The sequence below is a fragment of the Gopherus evgoodei genome, chromosome 11, assembly GCF_007399415.2.
Source record: "Gopherus evgoodei ecotype Sinaloan lineage chromosome 11, rGopEvg1_v1.p, whole genome shotgun sequence".
NCBI classification, from domain to species: Eukaryota; Metazoa; Chordata; order Testudines; family Testudinidae; genus Gopherus; species Gopherus evgoodei.
The window spans coordinates 28743664-28761202 of record NC_044332.1 but is presented as its reverse complement, the minus strand read 5'-3'; the positions used below and the strand labels follow the sequence as shown (position 1 = coordinate 28761202).

Sequence of the window (17539 nt, the reverse complement as noted above, 5' to 3'; positions counted from 1 at the left end):
CGCCTTTAATTAAGGTAGATATTTCCCATTAAAGACCTTGTTTTCATTTACTTTACAACTATGGCAGAATTTAACCATCTGGGCTGAAATTTTCCATACCAAATGTCTGCCTCACTCTGTTTTTTCTTTTCTTTTAGCCAAAACAGTTCACCAGTTTCCAAGAATAAGGCTAGGGGAAATTAAATTGTTTTGCCCATGTTAAATTCTAGTTATCTTTTTTAAAAAAATTTCTAGTGTGTCCATGTTCTAGAACAGAGACCTGAAATTTGGCAAGAGGTGGCCTTTGTGTCAGGGATGTGCCTTTTGCTATCTCCATGGAAATCTGCCCAGATTTGGCCAAGTCATAAACCTTTGAGAAACTGCCATTCACACATGCTCCCTAGAAACTGGATCTGCCCAGTCCAGGCTGAGCAGAACTTTCCCTGTAACTGTGGCTCTGGATTGCTTTGAAGCATGGTGGATCCAGGCACTTGAACCGAGAGCAGGAAGACTGTCCCTCCCTGTTTCTCAATGAGATCTGGGTTGGGAGTGCCCTCCCACAAGACCCACTTGAGATATGAAAGAAGCAGGGGCCAGGCTGCTTTCACCTCCTGGAGCACACAATAGGGGATGTGCAGGGTGAGAGCCAATCTGCAGCCAATCTCTGATCATCAAGCCAGAGTTCTTGACCCAGCTGACTTGGGTGGAGGAGGCCACACAACAGATGGCTTGGCAGGACTGAATGAACTCCAGGTCCTAGGCCACAGGGATCATGTTTTATGCTGACAGGACTCCCTTCAAGTTTGGCTTTTGAAGCACATACTCTATCATCCTCTTGCAGAGGAGATGGAGGAAGTGCTTAGAGCCAATGGCAAACCATTGGCCATTCAGCAAGCAGCCCTGACAGACCCCTTGACGAAAGGTGATGGGCTTGGTCAGGGCCCAGTTGAGCTTAATCAGGCACTCCACAGAGGTGTGTAGTACCTAGAGGAACCTCCCCAACGTGGGGACCAAAGCCAAACACCCACAAAGTAAGCATCAAACTGGACTGGTGGGCAGGCAGAGAGAGGAAAAGGAGGCCCACCAGTCCAATGTGAACTGAGCGGAGAAAGGAGAGGAAAGTCCAAGGGAGTAACAGTGAAGGCAATGATACCACTGCAGCCCCAGGGTGGGTGGAGGAAGGCAGTCTGGTGGCCAGCAGGAGTGGTAGGGGAATGGATTGGGTGGAGGGAGGACTCCATTCCACTCCCCACTCACCTCAACAGCAGTAACAGCAAAGCCCAAGCAGCTGCAACACTAGGAACAGGAAGTCCTTTCCAGAAATCACAAATGTGTACTATTTATAGTACTGGAACAGGCAGATCTAGGCCCACCCATAACTTAAAGGCCTTGTTCTTCAATTAAGGATGGTGACCCACTAAGTCCAGGATACAACTGATTGCTGCAGATAACAAAGGAGAAAAGAGGATCTAGAGTGAGGTTAAAGATTTGAAAGTCAGGGAACCCCAAGCAGAGAACCCTGGACTGCACCCAGAGCTGCTCAGAGGCGTCCAGGGAGTAAGTAAATGCCGCCCAGAGGAACTCTGCTCAGAAACGTGAGTTGACAAGGACCAGAAATGGGCCTCAGAGTCACAGAGTAGCCCCCCATCCAGTTTTCTTCTCCTGGAGTGATGGGTGGTCATTTTGGCCAGTGCCAGGAGGAGGATGACAAGGAGGTCCTGCACCTCTGTGGGAGTATGGATGGGGTGTACAGGAATCAGGAGGTGTGTGTAGGGTGGGGAAAGTACAGCCAGAATTTCAGTAAGAGGGGCTGCAACCTGACACACTTTTACAGCAGCTCAGGTGTCAAAAAGGCAGTTTTGACCACAAGAATGTGGTCTGAGAAGGGGGCAGGCCTGATGGTGGAGGAGTGGGCATGCAAGGTGTGAAATTGAACATGTAAGTGTTGTCTAACCAGGAGTGGAACAATCAAGTGTCCTCCACCTAAACATAAGTGAAGGTGGTGGAGTGGTCCCAGTGGTGGTCACGTCAGATGTCCACGAGGGAGGTTGACAATCCCTGAGGATGTCTGTGACAGCCTGGCATGCTCTATTCCGAGGCAGTCCCATACATCCAAGGAGGTGTTAAAATTCCCTCCTAGGTCCAGGCACTCACCGGGATCCAAGGTGCCAAGCAGATGCCTGCTGATAGAATTGCACCCACTCTGAGCCCAGTATTGGAGCATAGATGTTGACAAGATTGAGGATCAGCCCCTCCATGTGGACCCAGAAGTGCAGCAGGTGACCTGCAGAACCTTGACAACTCCCAATACCTCAAGCTGTAAGTCTGGGTAGAATAGGGGGGCTGTGGCTACCTGGGCGTTTGCTGTGTGGACTGAAAGGCAGATGCCACCAGAGCTGGTGAAAGGGACGGCAGATGAAGGGGGAGCCACGGCCACTGGTAGGGCTGCTGCCATGGAAGGAGCCTTCCAGGCTGGACCCTTGCCCTTTTTCTTGCCAGGGCCTGTCTTGCTGACTGAGAGGGCCCTATTGGTGGTGGTGATAGTTCTAGCTATGGACTCCCTGCTTGTGCTTTTTGCCACTGCCGTGGTGGGGTTTCTGATGACACCAGGAATGGTGTTGGCAGTAGATGCAGAGGCAGAGAGGATATCACAAGGGGGACCATGCAAGACAGGGCAATGAACTACGAGGTTTGTGTTGCGGGGGGTGGAGGGGGCTGGTGGCAAGCAGAGGAAGAAGGAGGCCCACCAGCCCAATGCGAATTGAGGGGGGAGGGATTGCGCTGAAGGCTATGATATCATTGCAGCCCCAAGGTGGGTAGAGGCAGGCAATCAGGTGGCAATCAGGACTGGTAGGGGAATGGCGGGGTGGAAGAAGGGCTCTGTTCCACTCCCCTTCTTCCATCACCAGTGGTAATAACCAGGCAGCTGCAACACCATCAGCAGGCTCTTCCTCCTCCAGCAGCTGCAGGAACAGGAAGTCGCTCCTGTATAGTGAAGGAGGCAGGACATTGCTGATGGAGAAAGGATGATCTCAGAATTAAATCGTCAGAAGCCTGCCCTGAATGACTGGATTCTACCTCTGTCTCTTCCACAGACTTTCTGTGATGCTGGGCAAGTCACTGAAACCAAACCAAAAATGGTGTGCTCCTCATTGTTTGGTATGATTCACAAAAATGTTGAGCATTTACCTCTGCAGTGGAAACCCATGGGAGCTGTGCTTTGAACATATAAAGTGTTCTCTAATGCTAAGTACTCTGAAAAATCAGGTCATAGATGTCTCAGATTGGTCACCCAAAAGTAGGTGGATACTTTTGTCCTCAATTTCTCTGCTCCTCAGTTCCCCATCTGTAGAAAGGGGATATTTCCACCTTCCTCACCTCATAAGGCTGTTGTGAAAATTAAGTCATTAATATTTGTGAAGTATTCAGATGATATCGTAATGGGTGCCATACAAAAGCCCATGAGGAAATTAATAATTCTGCCTTGAGTAGGATTTGAATAGTGCAGTAAATAGACTCTGGGGCCACACTTTGAACAACAAGGAGAAAACAAAATATGGAATAGCTGATCATTAAGTGAGCACCATCCATTCTGTGCACTGAATGAAGCAGGCATCCTGTGGAAAAATCAGCATATGAACATGTAATTAAAGACTAACAATGCATATTCACATAGGGGTCGATTTAAGGTTAATTTTGGCATTTCCTAACTTTTGAGTGCTTGACTTTCCAACCCTAATAGTGTTCTTTTAATGCAGTTTTTGTGCGGGATTGTAGATTTATGTTGTTCTGCAGTGTAGTGGAAAATCTGGAAAAGCTCATTGTCACGCGGGGGGATTGGTAGAGTGTAGTGACAAGCACTAAAGGACCCTACAAGATATACACAGTGCACATTCCAAATGTTGCCACTTACATAAGGTCATTGTGTAAACATTATGCAAATCAGTACTGCCTTATAATAATGTATTCTTGGTCATGTTTGGCAAAAATGAACCATACCAGGTGTATGTAATTTCAATCTAATAAAGTTAGCTGAATTTCAAGGCACAGGACCAGCTAGAGTAGACCTTTATAGGGGCTCTGAGACACGCACGTTGTTCTTTTTTAAATGCTTGATGCTGTTTCACTGATGTCAGTAGCAAAACTCCCATCAAATTAAAGATCTGTCTCTGTCTTTTTATATAATTTAATGCTGATCATGCAAACACACATTATGAGTAGTCCCATGGATCTCAGAGGGATTATTCACATGGTAAAGTTGCATGTACTTTGTGTTTACAGGATGAACCCTGAGGGTGAAATCCTGGCCCCACTGAAATCAGTGGGAGTTTTGCCATTGACTTCAGTGAGTCTAGGATTTCAGTTAATTTTTAGTTTTCTGCCTGCTTTCAGCAATACTTCAGATTCTAAAAACATAGACACTTTTAAAGTTGTGTTGTATTCTCTGCAATTTTGGTTTTGGTAAACTAATCTGAAGATAAATTAAAGCCCTAGGATTCTAACACAGTCATTTAGATAGACAGAAATTGAACAGAGATGCATATCTGTGGCAACAATTTTAGTAACATGCCCAGTAGTTCAATAATGAATTTCATTCAGTAGCTCTAGAAGATAGGTATTTCAAGTCCTAAATCTTAGTAAACAAACTTTAAATTTTTTCCTTAAATAGAAAATAGTGATACAAAACATTTACCTAGACTTTTACAGAAATATAAATGTAAAGGGGAAGGGAAAAAGAAGACAGACAACTTGATATTTTACTGTAAATTCACACACAGAAAAATGTAAGTTGAAAGCCAGAATAACGAATAAAACCCGCAACCTTTTGCATCATACAAAAAATGAAAATATTTTAACAGCAATTATGTTTTAACAATGCCTGTATTATTCATTTTTCACATTTGAAACTAAATTAACTTTCTAGAAAATAGATTTCTAATTTTGATTGTGGTGGCAAAATATACAGTAATGCATGGAAATCAGTTTGCTATATCATTTATAAAATAAAGGTAATATTTTGTAATTTTTTTTACATTTACAAAAAATGAAATGAAATAGGAGGTTTTGGTACTATCATCATTAATGGGTACAACATTAAAAGTATGGAAAATCAACGGTTGATCAAAATTAAAACAGTAACCCATAAAAACTTTGTCAACACCCATCATTTATGCACAATATAAAAAAATTAGCATAACCATCCTATGGATTACTTTGTTGCTATATCCATTATTTTATCTACTGTTTATTTGCACTGAGATCCAAAATTGCTTTTATTGCTAGAATATGTATTTGTATATACTAAAGTACAGGTTCACTTGAATCTTTCTTACCATAAACATATACCAACAGTAAATTAAAAAAGAAACATTTATTTACAAAATAATGATGTATACATATTACACAAATTCTATTATATCAAAGTCTATGTATATATTTTTACAATATTTGTAGCAACCAATTATTTGCATTGGTTTACCAAAGTGCAAACTGTAATGTTGCAAAGGCAGGTTATAATTTGGGATTATGATATTCATATTTTAATTCTTTTTCCTCCACTGCCTTTTGTTGTACTGCAGGATATCACTAGATCAAGAAAATTATTCACCTTTAAATTTAAAAAATACCTATTTCATATGAATATGGAATATTACTGTACCTGAGGAGAGGGGGAATTCATTATTGTACTGTGTTCTTTCAGCTTGATAACTGCTTTTATTTTTATTCAGCCTGCTGTGATAGCACCATTGATATTGATTACTAACAGACTAATCATAAAAGGAATGGAAACATTATGCATACACTATGCCATCCCAAATTTCTGAATTTATCTGTTTTTGTGAAATTTCATCTTTCACTTTTGTGTTTCTGCACTAAAAAATTCAAGTGTTTAAGGACAATTCAGATGATGGTATTGTGACAATGCTAAATGTACCAGTATATGTTTTTTAAATACAGTACTAAATGAAGCTGTGATGAAACTTGTTCTCTGGAGGACAAGGAGTTTGCTTTTGTCTACTTGTATATGTTGAAACCGGTATATGAATTTGGTATCTGAATAACTGAAAACTGATTCCCTTATAGTATAAGAAATTCATTGAGAAATCCGGAGATTTTGATTGTAGCTTATCTTTTTCACTGGTTTAAAAACCAGCCATTGCATATATTGTCTTTTAGTTCCCATTCTGTAGCTTGTGTTGTACTGAATATGTACCGTACAGTACCCTTTTTTACAGCTTATTGGATGTAGGCTATAGCCTATTGTACATAAATTCACAGTTTGCAAAACTACAGAGGGGACAGAACTTTTTTTGGTAGATTCCATGTTTTATGAAGTAATGGATCTAGCAAAGCGCTCATGAACACCCACAACGATCTACTACCATGGCTGGTATCTTTCCATATATTATTTGTTCTTTTCCATTGAAATACAGCATGTTTATTGGGGACATCTTGGTAGGTGTGCAGCAGGGGCCTGCTGAACCTCTAGGGTTTGCTTGGTGGACAAGATGAGTGTGCGGATATTTCTGTAAAAATACAAATTCACATTCTCCAGAGCAGTAATTGGCTTTGTATCTCTTGGGTGCAATAATCCAGTCCCATCCAAAAGCTTCAAAATCCACAGTCAGTGGGTAGCGACAGCATCGGGATTCTGTTGAGTGTTCATCACAGTCAAGGCCAAAATCCCTACGGGATCTTTTTGGTGTGTCTGTAACCCTGACCTCTAAAAATGGATTCTGTGTGGGAAAGGAAAAAAATTGGAAATATTATTGATACATAAAGTGTTTAACATTTATGGGGACAGATTGAGACATGAAAAATATGCAATGTCTCAGACATGCAGATGGTTTTAAACTAATATTTTCAAATAATATTTGCAAAAGTTTCTTGAATGCTCTGATCCTGTGACAGTGGTGTGTTGTTTTCTTTTAAGGTAACTATGTCCTCTTCTAGGTGTCCCTGGCTACTCTTCATCCACTTTCAAGGTTTATCCCCTCTTTTTCATACTAAAAAAAACAGGATTTCCCCACTATTCAGTAGCTACCATTCTTGAGCATCTTTTTCTGAAATCAACATTTATCATCCCAAATAGCTAATAGGAGGGGCTTTGATCAGTGTTGTGGACTTTGGGCCAAAAGCTCCCTCCACCTACATGACATAGAAGAAAGCAAAAGAGCATGCACATGCACACAAAAAAGCAGCTCCAAAAATTGCAGAAGGGAAAACATGTAGGCTAACATTCTGGTCCCTCCCTTCCTGAAGAGTTTGCAGATTTCCCTGCATATAAAGTGTGCAGCTGAGACTCAGCAGGCATTGAGAAGGGCCTCCTATTTAGCCAGAGGAGGGAAGAAGTTGAAGCAGTTGATGCTACCCTGCCTACCTGGTGAAAATACTACTGGAAATGGTGGGGGGGAAATGAATGCTGCTTCTAGTAATCCTACTCCTGGATTTCTACTCCATACCTTTCACCTCTCTCAGAGCGGCTGAAACTATGCACAGGTTTTGCAAGAGAAGCTAATATTGTGGCTCCTGAGAGAGTCATACAGCCAAGGAAGCTCAGACTGGCACAGAGGGCCAGCACATGTGTGGATGACCCATGATCCACACTTTTGGGAAAGGAATTCCATGCAGACCTTGTGGCTCCATGGTTATCAAGGCCACCTCTCTTATCCCAGGCATGCAGACCAAACCCATCAAAGAAGATGATTGCAACATAATCATGAGTGGGAAAAAACAGAGCTTTTTTTCCCACCTCTTTGACTTTCTGCAGAAGCGGATGATTTTATGCATGTTGATACAGTCAGTACTTGATATTTGTATGTATTATTGTGTTTGAAGCACTAGAGGACACAACTGGCCTATTCCAACTGAATAGGAATATGAAAATATTTTTTTCTGTTGGAGTTTTAATCAAACTTTCACAATATATTTTTTCTTTAAGCTAATATGACTGTATTACATTGCTAAGAAAATATATAAAAATCAAAAGCACATTATGCATTATAGTGAAAGAGGGAAATAATGTTATTACAGGATTTTGTTTAAAAGTATAAAATTACTGATAAGTAGGACTCTACCAAATTCACGGTTCATTTTGGTAAATTTCACGGTCATGCCATTTAAAAAATCTTGAATTTCATGCTTATGGATATTTAAATCTTGAATTTCACTGCTGTCACAAATCATTATTATGTATTTAAAAATATATACATATAAAGCTCTTCTCAAACTGGGGATCACAACCCAAAAGGGGATCACAAGGCTATTGGGGGGGGTTGCAGTAGTACCACCCTCACTTCTGCGCTGCCTTCACAGCGGGGTGGCTGGAAAGCGGTGGCTGTTGGATGAGAGCCCAACTAGGAAAGCAGTGCCACCACCGCAACAGCACAGAAATGAGGGTGGCATGGTGTGGTATTGCTGCCCTTACTTCTCTGCTGCTGCTGGTGCTGGCGCATTAGGGTGGTAGTACCATACCAGGCCACTCTCACTTCTGTGGCACTTGTGACAGTGCTGTCTTCAGAGCTGTGCTCCTTGCAGATAGCCACTGCTCTCTGGCCAACCAGCTCTGAAGGAAGTGCAGAAGTAAGACTGGCAATACCACGACCTCCCTACAATAGCCAGATTTCTCAGGGGAGACAGATTTCACGGTCTACAACACATTTTTCACACCTGTGAATTTGATAGGGTTCTAGTGATAAGTATTGCTTTATTGATGTAGATAATAGGTTCAGAAATATGCTTGCGCAGATTGTAGGCAATTATTGCTTTTCAAAGATTGTTAACAATGAAGGAAATTCTTTACCATTTTTGTTAAGTGCAACAGTTCCAAATTTATTCATTTAGATTTCCAACAAAAAGAAAAAAGGTGCCTGTTTTGGGTTCTTGACTGCTTTGACATAATTTTGAAAATCATATGGCATAAAAAGTAATACATTTTCAGAACTGTAATTTTAGAAGAGTGAGTTGTATAATCAAATACCGTATTGTCAACTATTCTTGTACTTTGTTGTAAACATAAAGCAAATTGTGCCACTGATGTTTAAGCAGAATCTCTTGACTTATTCAAACGTTTAAAAATTGATGGCATGATATGTTCCATCATTACATAAAGATGTCCTTAATTCAAGACCGATTGTGAGGTGGTCTTTTGTCTCCTTTCTATGCATGCATAATTCCCATTATAGTTAACAGTGAATACATGTATTCAGAGAGAGAAGAAGCTCCCTCTTATTTTGAATGCAAGAACTTGGTCAGTAGTGCAAGATTTGAGGCAGCTTATTCTCAAGTGCAGGAACCCAGGAGCCCTCATTTTTTACTATATTATTAAAAATAACTTTTCATTAAGCAGCATTTTAATATCTTTTCTTTACTCCTGGATTTGATAACAAATACTTTGCCCTTTTCTAGCACTTTCCATCGAATATCAAAGTCCTTTACAAACAAGGTAATGAAGTCTCCCAGCATCTCTTTGAGTTAGGTAATGTAGTATTACCTCCATTTTACAGATGGTAAAACTGATGCACAGGTTGATCAGAGAGCAAGTTTGTTGCAGAACTGGGCATGCAGAACCCTTCTGTTAACCTCTACTCCTATATTTTAACCCCTAGGCAATGCTTCCACTTTCTTTCCTCGAAATATAACATAAAACATGCTTTCCAATTCCAACTTTTGTAAACAGGTCTATAAAATAAGAAAAGTCTTTTTTCCAGTAGAACTTACCAGTCCATCTTCACCTGGTCTTGGGAAAGTTACAGCAAGATCTCGTCCATTCTCATCAAAAGCTTTGATTTCAATGCCTAAGTTTGATTCGGGTTGTTTGAGCCAATTTTGTAACACAGTCTTTACATCAATACTCTGCCAAATACCAGTGCCTGGGTTCATGTCAAGTTTCAAAGATCGAATTCCAGTATATCTTGTACCGTCTTTCATGGGTCTGATGAGTCTCAGGATCTGCACGAATACTGTTGTAGGTTTCTGGACTTGCCTCAAGTAAATCCACAACTGGGCCTTTACTACTTTGTTATATTGTATTTTAGAGCTAAACTTAAAGAAGCAACATTTTGGATTCCCCTCCATTTGCACATGAAAATCAGCTATAAATGAATGGAAAGAATAGATTACTGACCTAGGAGCAGAAAGGAACATGCATAAACAAATCAGAAAAAATATCTAGCTTGCATAGTATATCTTGGTAAGATATGTTATCAGTGGAATATTGGCTGCAAATGTAGCATGTAACTTAATTCATTATAGAATAAACTCTCAGCTAAGGATTTTGTAGGTTTTGTACTGTATGGCATTATTTAACTGAAATTAACAGAATCATTGTGCCTCAAATTTTTAAGCCATCTAGAAGTAATATGGTAAAACCTCAGAGTTAAGAATACCAGAGTTACGAACTGACCAGTCAATCATACACCTCATTTGGAGTGGAAGTATACAATCAGGCAGCAGAAACAAACAAAAAACCAACAACAAAAAACCAACAACAAAAAAGCAAATACACTATAGTACTGTGTAGGGTGACCGGATAGCAAGAATAAAAAGTTGGGATGAGGGTGAGGGGTAATAGGTGCCTATGTAGGAAAAAGCCCCCAAAATAGGGACTGTCCCTATAAAATCAGGACATCTGGTCACCCTAGTACTGTGTTTAATGTAAAGTACTAACAAAAAAAGGGAAATTTAAAAGAAAAAGATTTGACAAAGTAAGGAAACTGTTTCCGTGCTTGTTTAATTTAAATTAAGATGGTTAAAAGCAGCACAGTAAAGTTTCAAAACTGTATTAAGTCAATGTTCAGTTGTAGACTTTTGAAAGAACAACCATAAAGTTTTGTCAGAGTTACAAACTTCCATTCCCAAGGTGTTCATAACTCTGAGGTTCTACTGCATATTATCACAAGGAACTGATGGTCATTTTCTGAACAACCATGTTTTAAGCTAGATTTACCATTTTCCAACTAAATCTAGTAGGAGCTTTCTGCTATGTAAGCTGTCCACTTTGATTTCTTTAGCTAAGGGGTGAGCACATGCTGAAATTAAAAAATGATGGGGAATATTGAGATAGAAAAAGGCTGCAGGGGAACATTTCATTAGAATTCTCTGGGAATCTGAATACTTATACTAACTGAGCAGCTGTACCAGTCAGTCTGGGACAGGAACACTTCCACCAGCCAAAAATTACCTGCGGACTGAACACGGTGTACAGACAACTCTGCTTAAGAATGACTAACTACTAACACCTTTCTGGCATTCAACTCCTGCAGTATCTTTACAAAAACACATTGAACAGGAAACCTGTACTTTTTAACTAGGCACTTTTGTGATGTTATAGATGTCTCTAATTTATCAAACATTATCATTTGTGCCAGAATATTATATAAAAAGAGGCAGCTATGTTCAAGCTACAGTAACACCTACATTCCCCTCCTTTGTTTTATGATCAAACTATCTGTTGTTAAACTAGTTTTAATCTATGGATCTTTATTTCTTTTGGTTTTAATTATATTACAGTATAATGTTTTCACTGTAGTAATCTAACTACTCTTGGTATACACTACAGGTGCAAAATCTGTTAGACCAGATGAAACTGTCCATGTTAAGGGGTAGGAGGGCAAAGTAATAATCTCGCATGGTGCAGAGTGCCAATATTCATAACCTCATCTCTTCAGATATCAGCTTTTCTAATACACTAAAAATGGTGATTTGTTTTTTTAAGGCTGTCTATGAAGAATGGAATGAATTGTGAAGTGACAAACAGAGCATAGATCACCTTTCTTCAATCAGCAAAGAAGAATTAGGTAATGGTAGGCTATTGTAAATAGTAGGCTCGATTATAAATGTTGGTTAGTTGGCCTTTACCTACATCATCATGATCAAGCTACTGTAATACGTTCAGTATTCCTATAAAGTATCCTACATTGTTAATTTAACCTATATATTTTATAGTCAATTAACTTCTATAAATGTGTACATTTTATAATTAGCAACAGCAGCTGATATTCTGTTAGGTGTGTGTACTATATATCTCTGTTGCTGATAATATATCTATGCCTTATATGCCCTGTCTTCTTTTCAACTTTTGTCATCATATTCATAAGTGTTATTTTGAAAAACAGCTGCCATAGCCAAATACTTTAGCTGATTAAGAACATAAGATACTATAGTATTAGCTGTGCAAAAGATACTTGATAGGAGTCATGGCAGATGTTTAGCACTCAGAAGATAACTAAGAATCTGCTCATTCAGTAAATGCCTTCATTCTTCCCTGACACAACTACTGGAGTTGATAGATATACATGGGCATTTCAGTATCTAAAATCTATCATTCTGCTTATTTTAAATATATAGTTTACATTCACTCTTTACTGTTAGCTGGGCGGTGCAGTGCTAGCTTCTGAGATCAGCAGAGGAAATAAGTATTTAAACCTTTATTTGCATTTGTTACAGTGTATTATAGTTAAGTGGTTATAATGTTCTAAATGACATTTTTGGTCAGTTTCTAGTACAATGTTTAAAAAGTGGTGGCCCATAAAATCATTGCTAAGAGTTATAAATTACCTCATTATTTGCACTGATTTCTTTGTACTTCCCTATATTTACTGTAGGAAATACCTTGAATACTGCAAATGCCAAGGTCAGCAAACTGCAAATCTTATTTAGTATATTAGGCAATTGGCAAGATTCTAAGGACTATTACTGTATATGTTATAAGGGAGCAGGAAAATAATACAATAAAATAAAAGATCAGAGTAAGGTCACTGGATGATGATTCAAATTATTTAAAAATATGTTCTTCTCCCTCCCTCTTACATATTTCTGCCAGCAGCCTGTTGAAAGAGGCTGAGACAAGATTTGTTGCTCTTAAGCACTAGGACAACTGTTTATCAGTAGAATAGTGTGATATTAAAGTAACAGGACTACTTACACTCTGTAGGCATTGTAATAATAGTCTCAGTTGTAGCATGATAATCATCATCTTCCAAAGAACCATCACTGCTGTCATCTCTCTGGATGTCATACTGATCAATCAGTTCTTGCAATGGAGGAGCTTTGGGTAAAAGCTGTTTTATAGTATCCCTGCTAATATTAGGAGCTTGTTCCAGACGAAGTTTGCTGAGGATTTGAATTTTTATGGCTTCTATTCTGGAAGATTTCGTATTTTGCCTCCATGTACATGCAATGCATAGTTCATCTTTTTCTCCATTCTCTTTTGGCTGACTACTGTCATTAAGAGCCACTGGATCAAGTATAATCAGCATGAACAGGTAAATATAAACACAGATTTGTAGCTTTTGCATGATCTCACATTCAGTGCAGCCTTTTCCCTTCCTTGCTTTCTTATTTTTTTTCTTTCAGTACTAGATAGATTCCTAAAGGCAAGTATAATCCGAGAAACAACTTGCCACAATGGTGAATCATATATTTTCCAAGAGGGCTTTTATACTCCAGCTTTGGTTAGACTTGTGTCGTCAAAACCGATGATTGGCTGTTGTACCAACAATGAATCTAGCTGTCAGAGGTTAAAGCCCTGTCGGTCACAAGTCACTAGACAGCATTTTGTTACAGCCAAGGGTGAACTGATTTATCTGACCACTCTGTAGAGGATAACTCCTCACATACTGAAGAGGATATATTTCCAGTGATTATGGGCAGCAGTACTGAAACATAGCATTGCCATTCTTAAATAAGTAGCAACTTTCTTTTATTATGAATCAATCCATATGTCTCTGAAACTGTTAAAAACTCCAGTCAATATTTTTTCATTTGAAAAAAATCATATTCTTAAAAATACAAAGTTTATTACTACCATATATGAAAAATATTACTTCCTAAATATATTAGGTAAATTTTTCAGCAGATTTATACTGATGAATAACTGAAATATATTGAACATTGTTTATGTATTTCTGTGTAGCTTTGCAAAACATTAGTTGGGCAAAAAGCAAATTAAAAACTAGAAGTAATATTTGTAAGAAATATTTCAACCATGTATTATTACAAGGAATATACATGGCTGCCTGTTCAGTTATCCTATCAGTACATACCAAAATGAACATACTTTGTTTACTGTATTGTAAGTACTGTGACTTGTATTATATAAAATGTTTAATAATTTGCCTTTTCTTAACACTAACTTTTCATTAAGCAGGATCCTGTGCAAGGAGTAAAATATTGAGAGATACTTTTGAAACATGTATTTTATATTAAGTATCATGGTTAGATATTTCTCTAGGCATGGCATTAACTGGTTAATATTATATGCTTTTTTGGATTGCCATTGCCGGCTCCTGAAAGAACTACAGTATTTTAGTGTTTCTGAAGCCTACGATGGATACATCATGGATGAATACTTATTCCATTTCTTATATCTCTATTAGAGTTTAACTAACATTATCCTTTCTGTTCCAAAAGATCTCTTAATTATGATATCCCAGATGGTATCTTTCTGTGTTTCTACACTGTACTTGCAAATACTTACAAAGCTATAGGCTCTCTACATACTGTGCCTAGATCTTACAAAAAAAGAGTCTTCAGTATGCTTAGACACCATAGATTTTGCTTCTGTTTTTAAAGAAAAGCTTAAAGCATAAGTGAGATGTATATCTGCATAAGAGTCACTATAAATAAATGTACTTCTAAATAAATACCTTATGTACATATACCATACTGCTCATAAAAGCTTACTGCCATATAACTAACTGGTGTACACTAGCAAAAAGTAAGGCATTCACAGTTAATTTGGACAGTCTGTTCTTAACTCACACCATTGCAGCACAACAAACCATATGATTTAGCAAGATATATACAATATGTGGGTTATCAAAGTGAGTTTAAGAATGGATTGTCAGCATTGCCTTTGAGATTCCTTGATTCTTCTACTTCATATTCAACTTGAAGCATTATACAAACAGATTTTTTTGCATATGTTTATTTAAGGAAAATATTAATACACAGATTGTATGCAGTGTTGTTGTGGCCATGTTGGTCCCAGGATATTGGAGAGACAAGGTAGGTGAGGTAATATCTTTTCTTGGACCACCTTCTGTTGATGAGAGAGACAAGCTTTTGAATTTACACAGAGCTCTTCTTCAGGTCTGGGCTTCTCTCTTTCACCAACAAAAAGAAGATGGTCCAGTAAAAGATATTACCTTACCCATCTTGCCTCTCACATATGCAGATTGATATGATAGAACATGAGATCCAAAGTGTTCTTTAACAGTCTGTTTATCCACTTTATATCTTCTTCAGAATATGCAGATTCATTACTGACAGTTGACAGTGAAAGTTGAAGTATAAATGAAAAGTAAATCAGGCTCACTAAATTCAAATCTGTAGATTTGAGACCAAATTCTGTAGTTCCTATTTAGTCGAAACCCCACATGTAAGTCAGTTGAGCACATTCTGACTTGACTATACTCCTCAGGCATGATTGTGATCTCATTTATGTCAGTTTAATTCCATTGGCAACACTAGAGTTACTCATGATTTAGACTAGTACAAGTGAGATCATACTTCATTGGAGTTCTGTCAGGATAGAATGTGGCCCAGTGTGCATTCACAGCATTTACTATGATGGATGCTACAAATATATATTGTTTTAAACATAGATTTTCAGCCTGCTATATTATATAAAGAAGCCAGTACAGCACAACATGTGCTGTCAATACATCTTTATAGTAAAAAATCCTTTTGAAAAGTACTAGCCCCATTTCAAACTCCAGTGACTTAGCCTTTCACTTCCTTTTTTAAACTACAGGAATGCTGAAAGGGACTGAAATGCTGAAACTTTTTTTCCCCAAATTCCTGTAACTTTAAAATAATCGTAGTGGTGTCAGCAAAATTTTGTATAAATCAGAATTTGCTCCTGGGTAGAGACCTTGTATATGCCAAGTTTCAGAGTGAAGCACATTTTTATAAGAATTATAAACCCTTGAAAACAGGATTCACAGTGGAAATGATGACTCAACCATTAGCATCACACTAATAAAATGCTGAGACAGATTCCACTGGTTGTGTTGGAAGGGAGTATGAATGAGCTGTACAGAGCAGGACCGCCTCTGAAGCTCTAGCAGAGTGGGAAGTCAACCCTCCCTTTGAACAAGATCAGTGTACACCCCTCAGTGCTAGTTTGCTGTGCTCTGCTGGCCTGTGGGGAAAAGAATGATGCCATGGCCACACTTTCACTTCACTTTCCCTTTCCCCTTTGGTAAGTCTAGCACTATCATAGGCCTGGTCTACATCTATACCTTAGGTCAACATAGCTACGTTGCTCATGGCAATGAAAATTTTTGTGCCTCGTGCAATGCAGCTGGGTTGACCTAACCCCTACTGTAAATGCAGCTAGGTAAATGGAAGAATTCTTCCATCAACCTAGCTAACGCCTCTTGAGGGGATGGATTTACAGTTATGGAACAATCCCTTCTGTCACTGTATCAAGTGTCTATACTATGACACTGCTGCCACTGTGCCCACTGTAATGTAATGTAGACATTGCCTTAATGCTGTGTTCACACTCCCCACCCTGATTGTGGCTGCCCCATGAACAGGCATTAGGAATGGGAGAACTGCTTGTACTCCTTCTCATTAACTCTATGAATCTGCACAGAAGCAGCCACAGTCTGCCCCTTAATGGAGTACTGACAAATTATGAACCAAAAAGGAAGATTCAACACACATCAGCTGACATGCAGTGGCAAAAAAAGTTATCTCACTGAGAGACATGTGTCCCTGCTTGACATGTAGAAGTAAGATGTAGCAACATCAGCTAAAGTGGTAAAACAGCACTAATGCCAAATAGAACATAAAAATATCCGTAGAGTTTAGTAACACGTGTTGCCACAAACAATATTTTCCAATTCCTTTATTCTTTTCAAAGGCACCCAATATCAACATTTTGTCTAGGTGTTGTATTGTGCACTATCTGTGCATTAGCATTAGAGCAACTTTCATCCTTGTTTCCATTCCTTTTTATCAATGGGGCTGCAACAGTGTGACCAAAAGAATTTGAGCTGATGTATTTATGTCATGATTTATTGAACAAACTGATTTCAAGAAGCAAAGGAAGAGTGAATCTTTGCTGCTGATTTGGTTATTTTTTTTAAGCACTGAAAAAAAGTGTTGGATACAAAGATAAAAGTCGGTCTGAGGCCAACGCATAGATAATGTTCCATAGAGAACACAGGTCAAACACTGATCTAAGGTTGGTCTTAGAAAATGAAAAAAGGAATTGAAATATATTTTTTGAAAGATGCACCTTGCTGAATTCTAAGGGTGTTTTAATATTGTCTCTGAGTAAAATGGCACTAATGCCATTCTGTGTAAAATTTTACTGCTAAATGGGAAGCAAGGATGTGTGGTTCTCACTGGGACAGTTTTTGCCATTCTATAAAACAGCTGAGGGTGCCACTTTAAAAAAATTAATTAAACTGGGATTCTCACACTTCACTTCAGGAGCTAAAGCTTTAAGAAGAACACCAGGTATTGCAAGGCTCATGAAATCATGAGAGTTGGCCACTCTGAGTTTCAGCCTTCTTTCAGGTTTCAGAGTAGCAGCCGTGTT

The 17539-nt window shown here is 38.7% G+C and overlaps 1 protein-coding gene across 1 annotated transcript; it reads right to left on the bottom strand.

The window, feature by feature from the left end:
• Window positions 1-4619: 4619 nt before the first annotated feature.
• MSTN (myostatin) lies at window positions 4620-13372 on the bottom strand. Its single transcript, XM_030581021.1, has 3 exons — window positions 12905-13372; window positions 9700-10073; window positions 4620-6716 (listed from the first exon to the last, which is right to left on the bottom strand). Exons 1-3 carry the CDS (start codon window positions 13275-13277, stop codon window positions 6336-6338), a joined length of 1128 nt encoding a protein of 375 aa, XP_030436881.1. The 5' UTR covers window positions 13278-13372; the 3' UTR covers window positions 4620-6335.
• Window positions 13373-17539: the final 4167 nt, after the last annotated feature.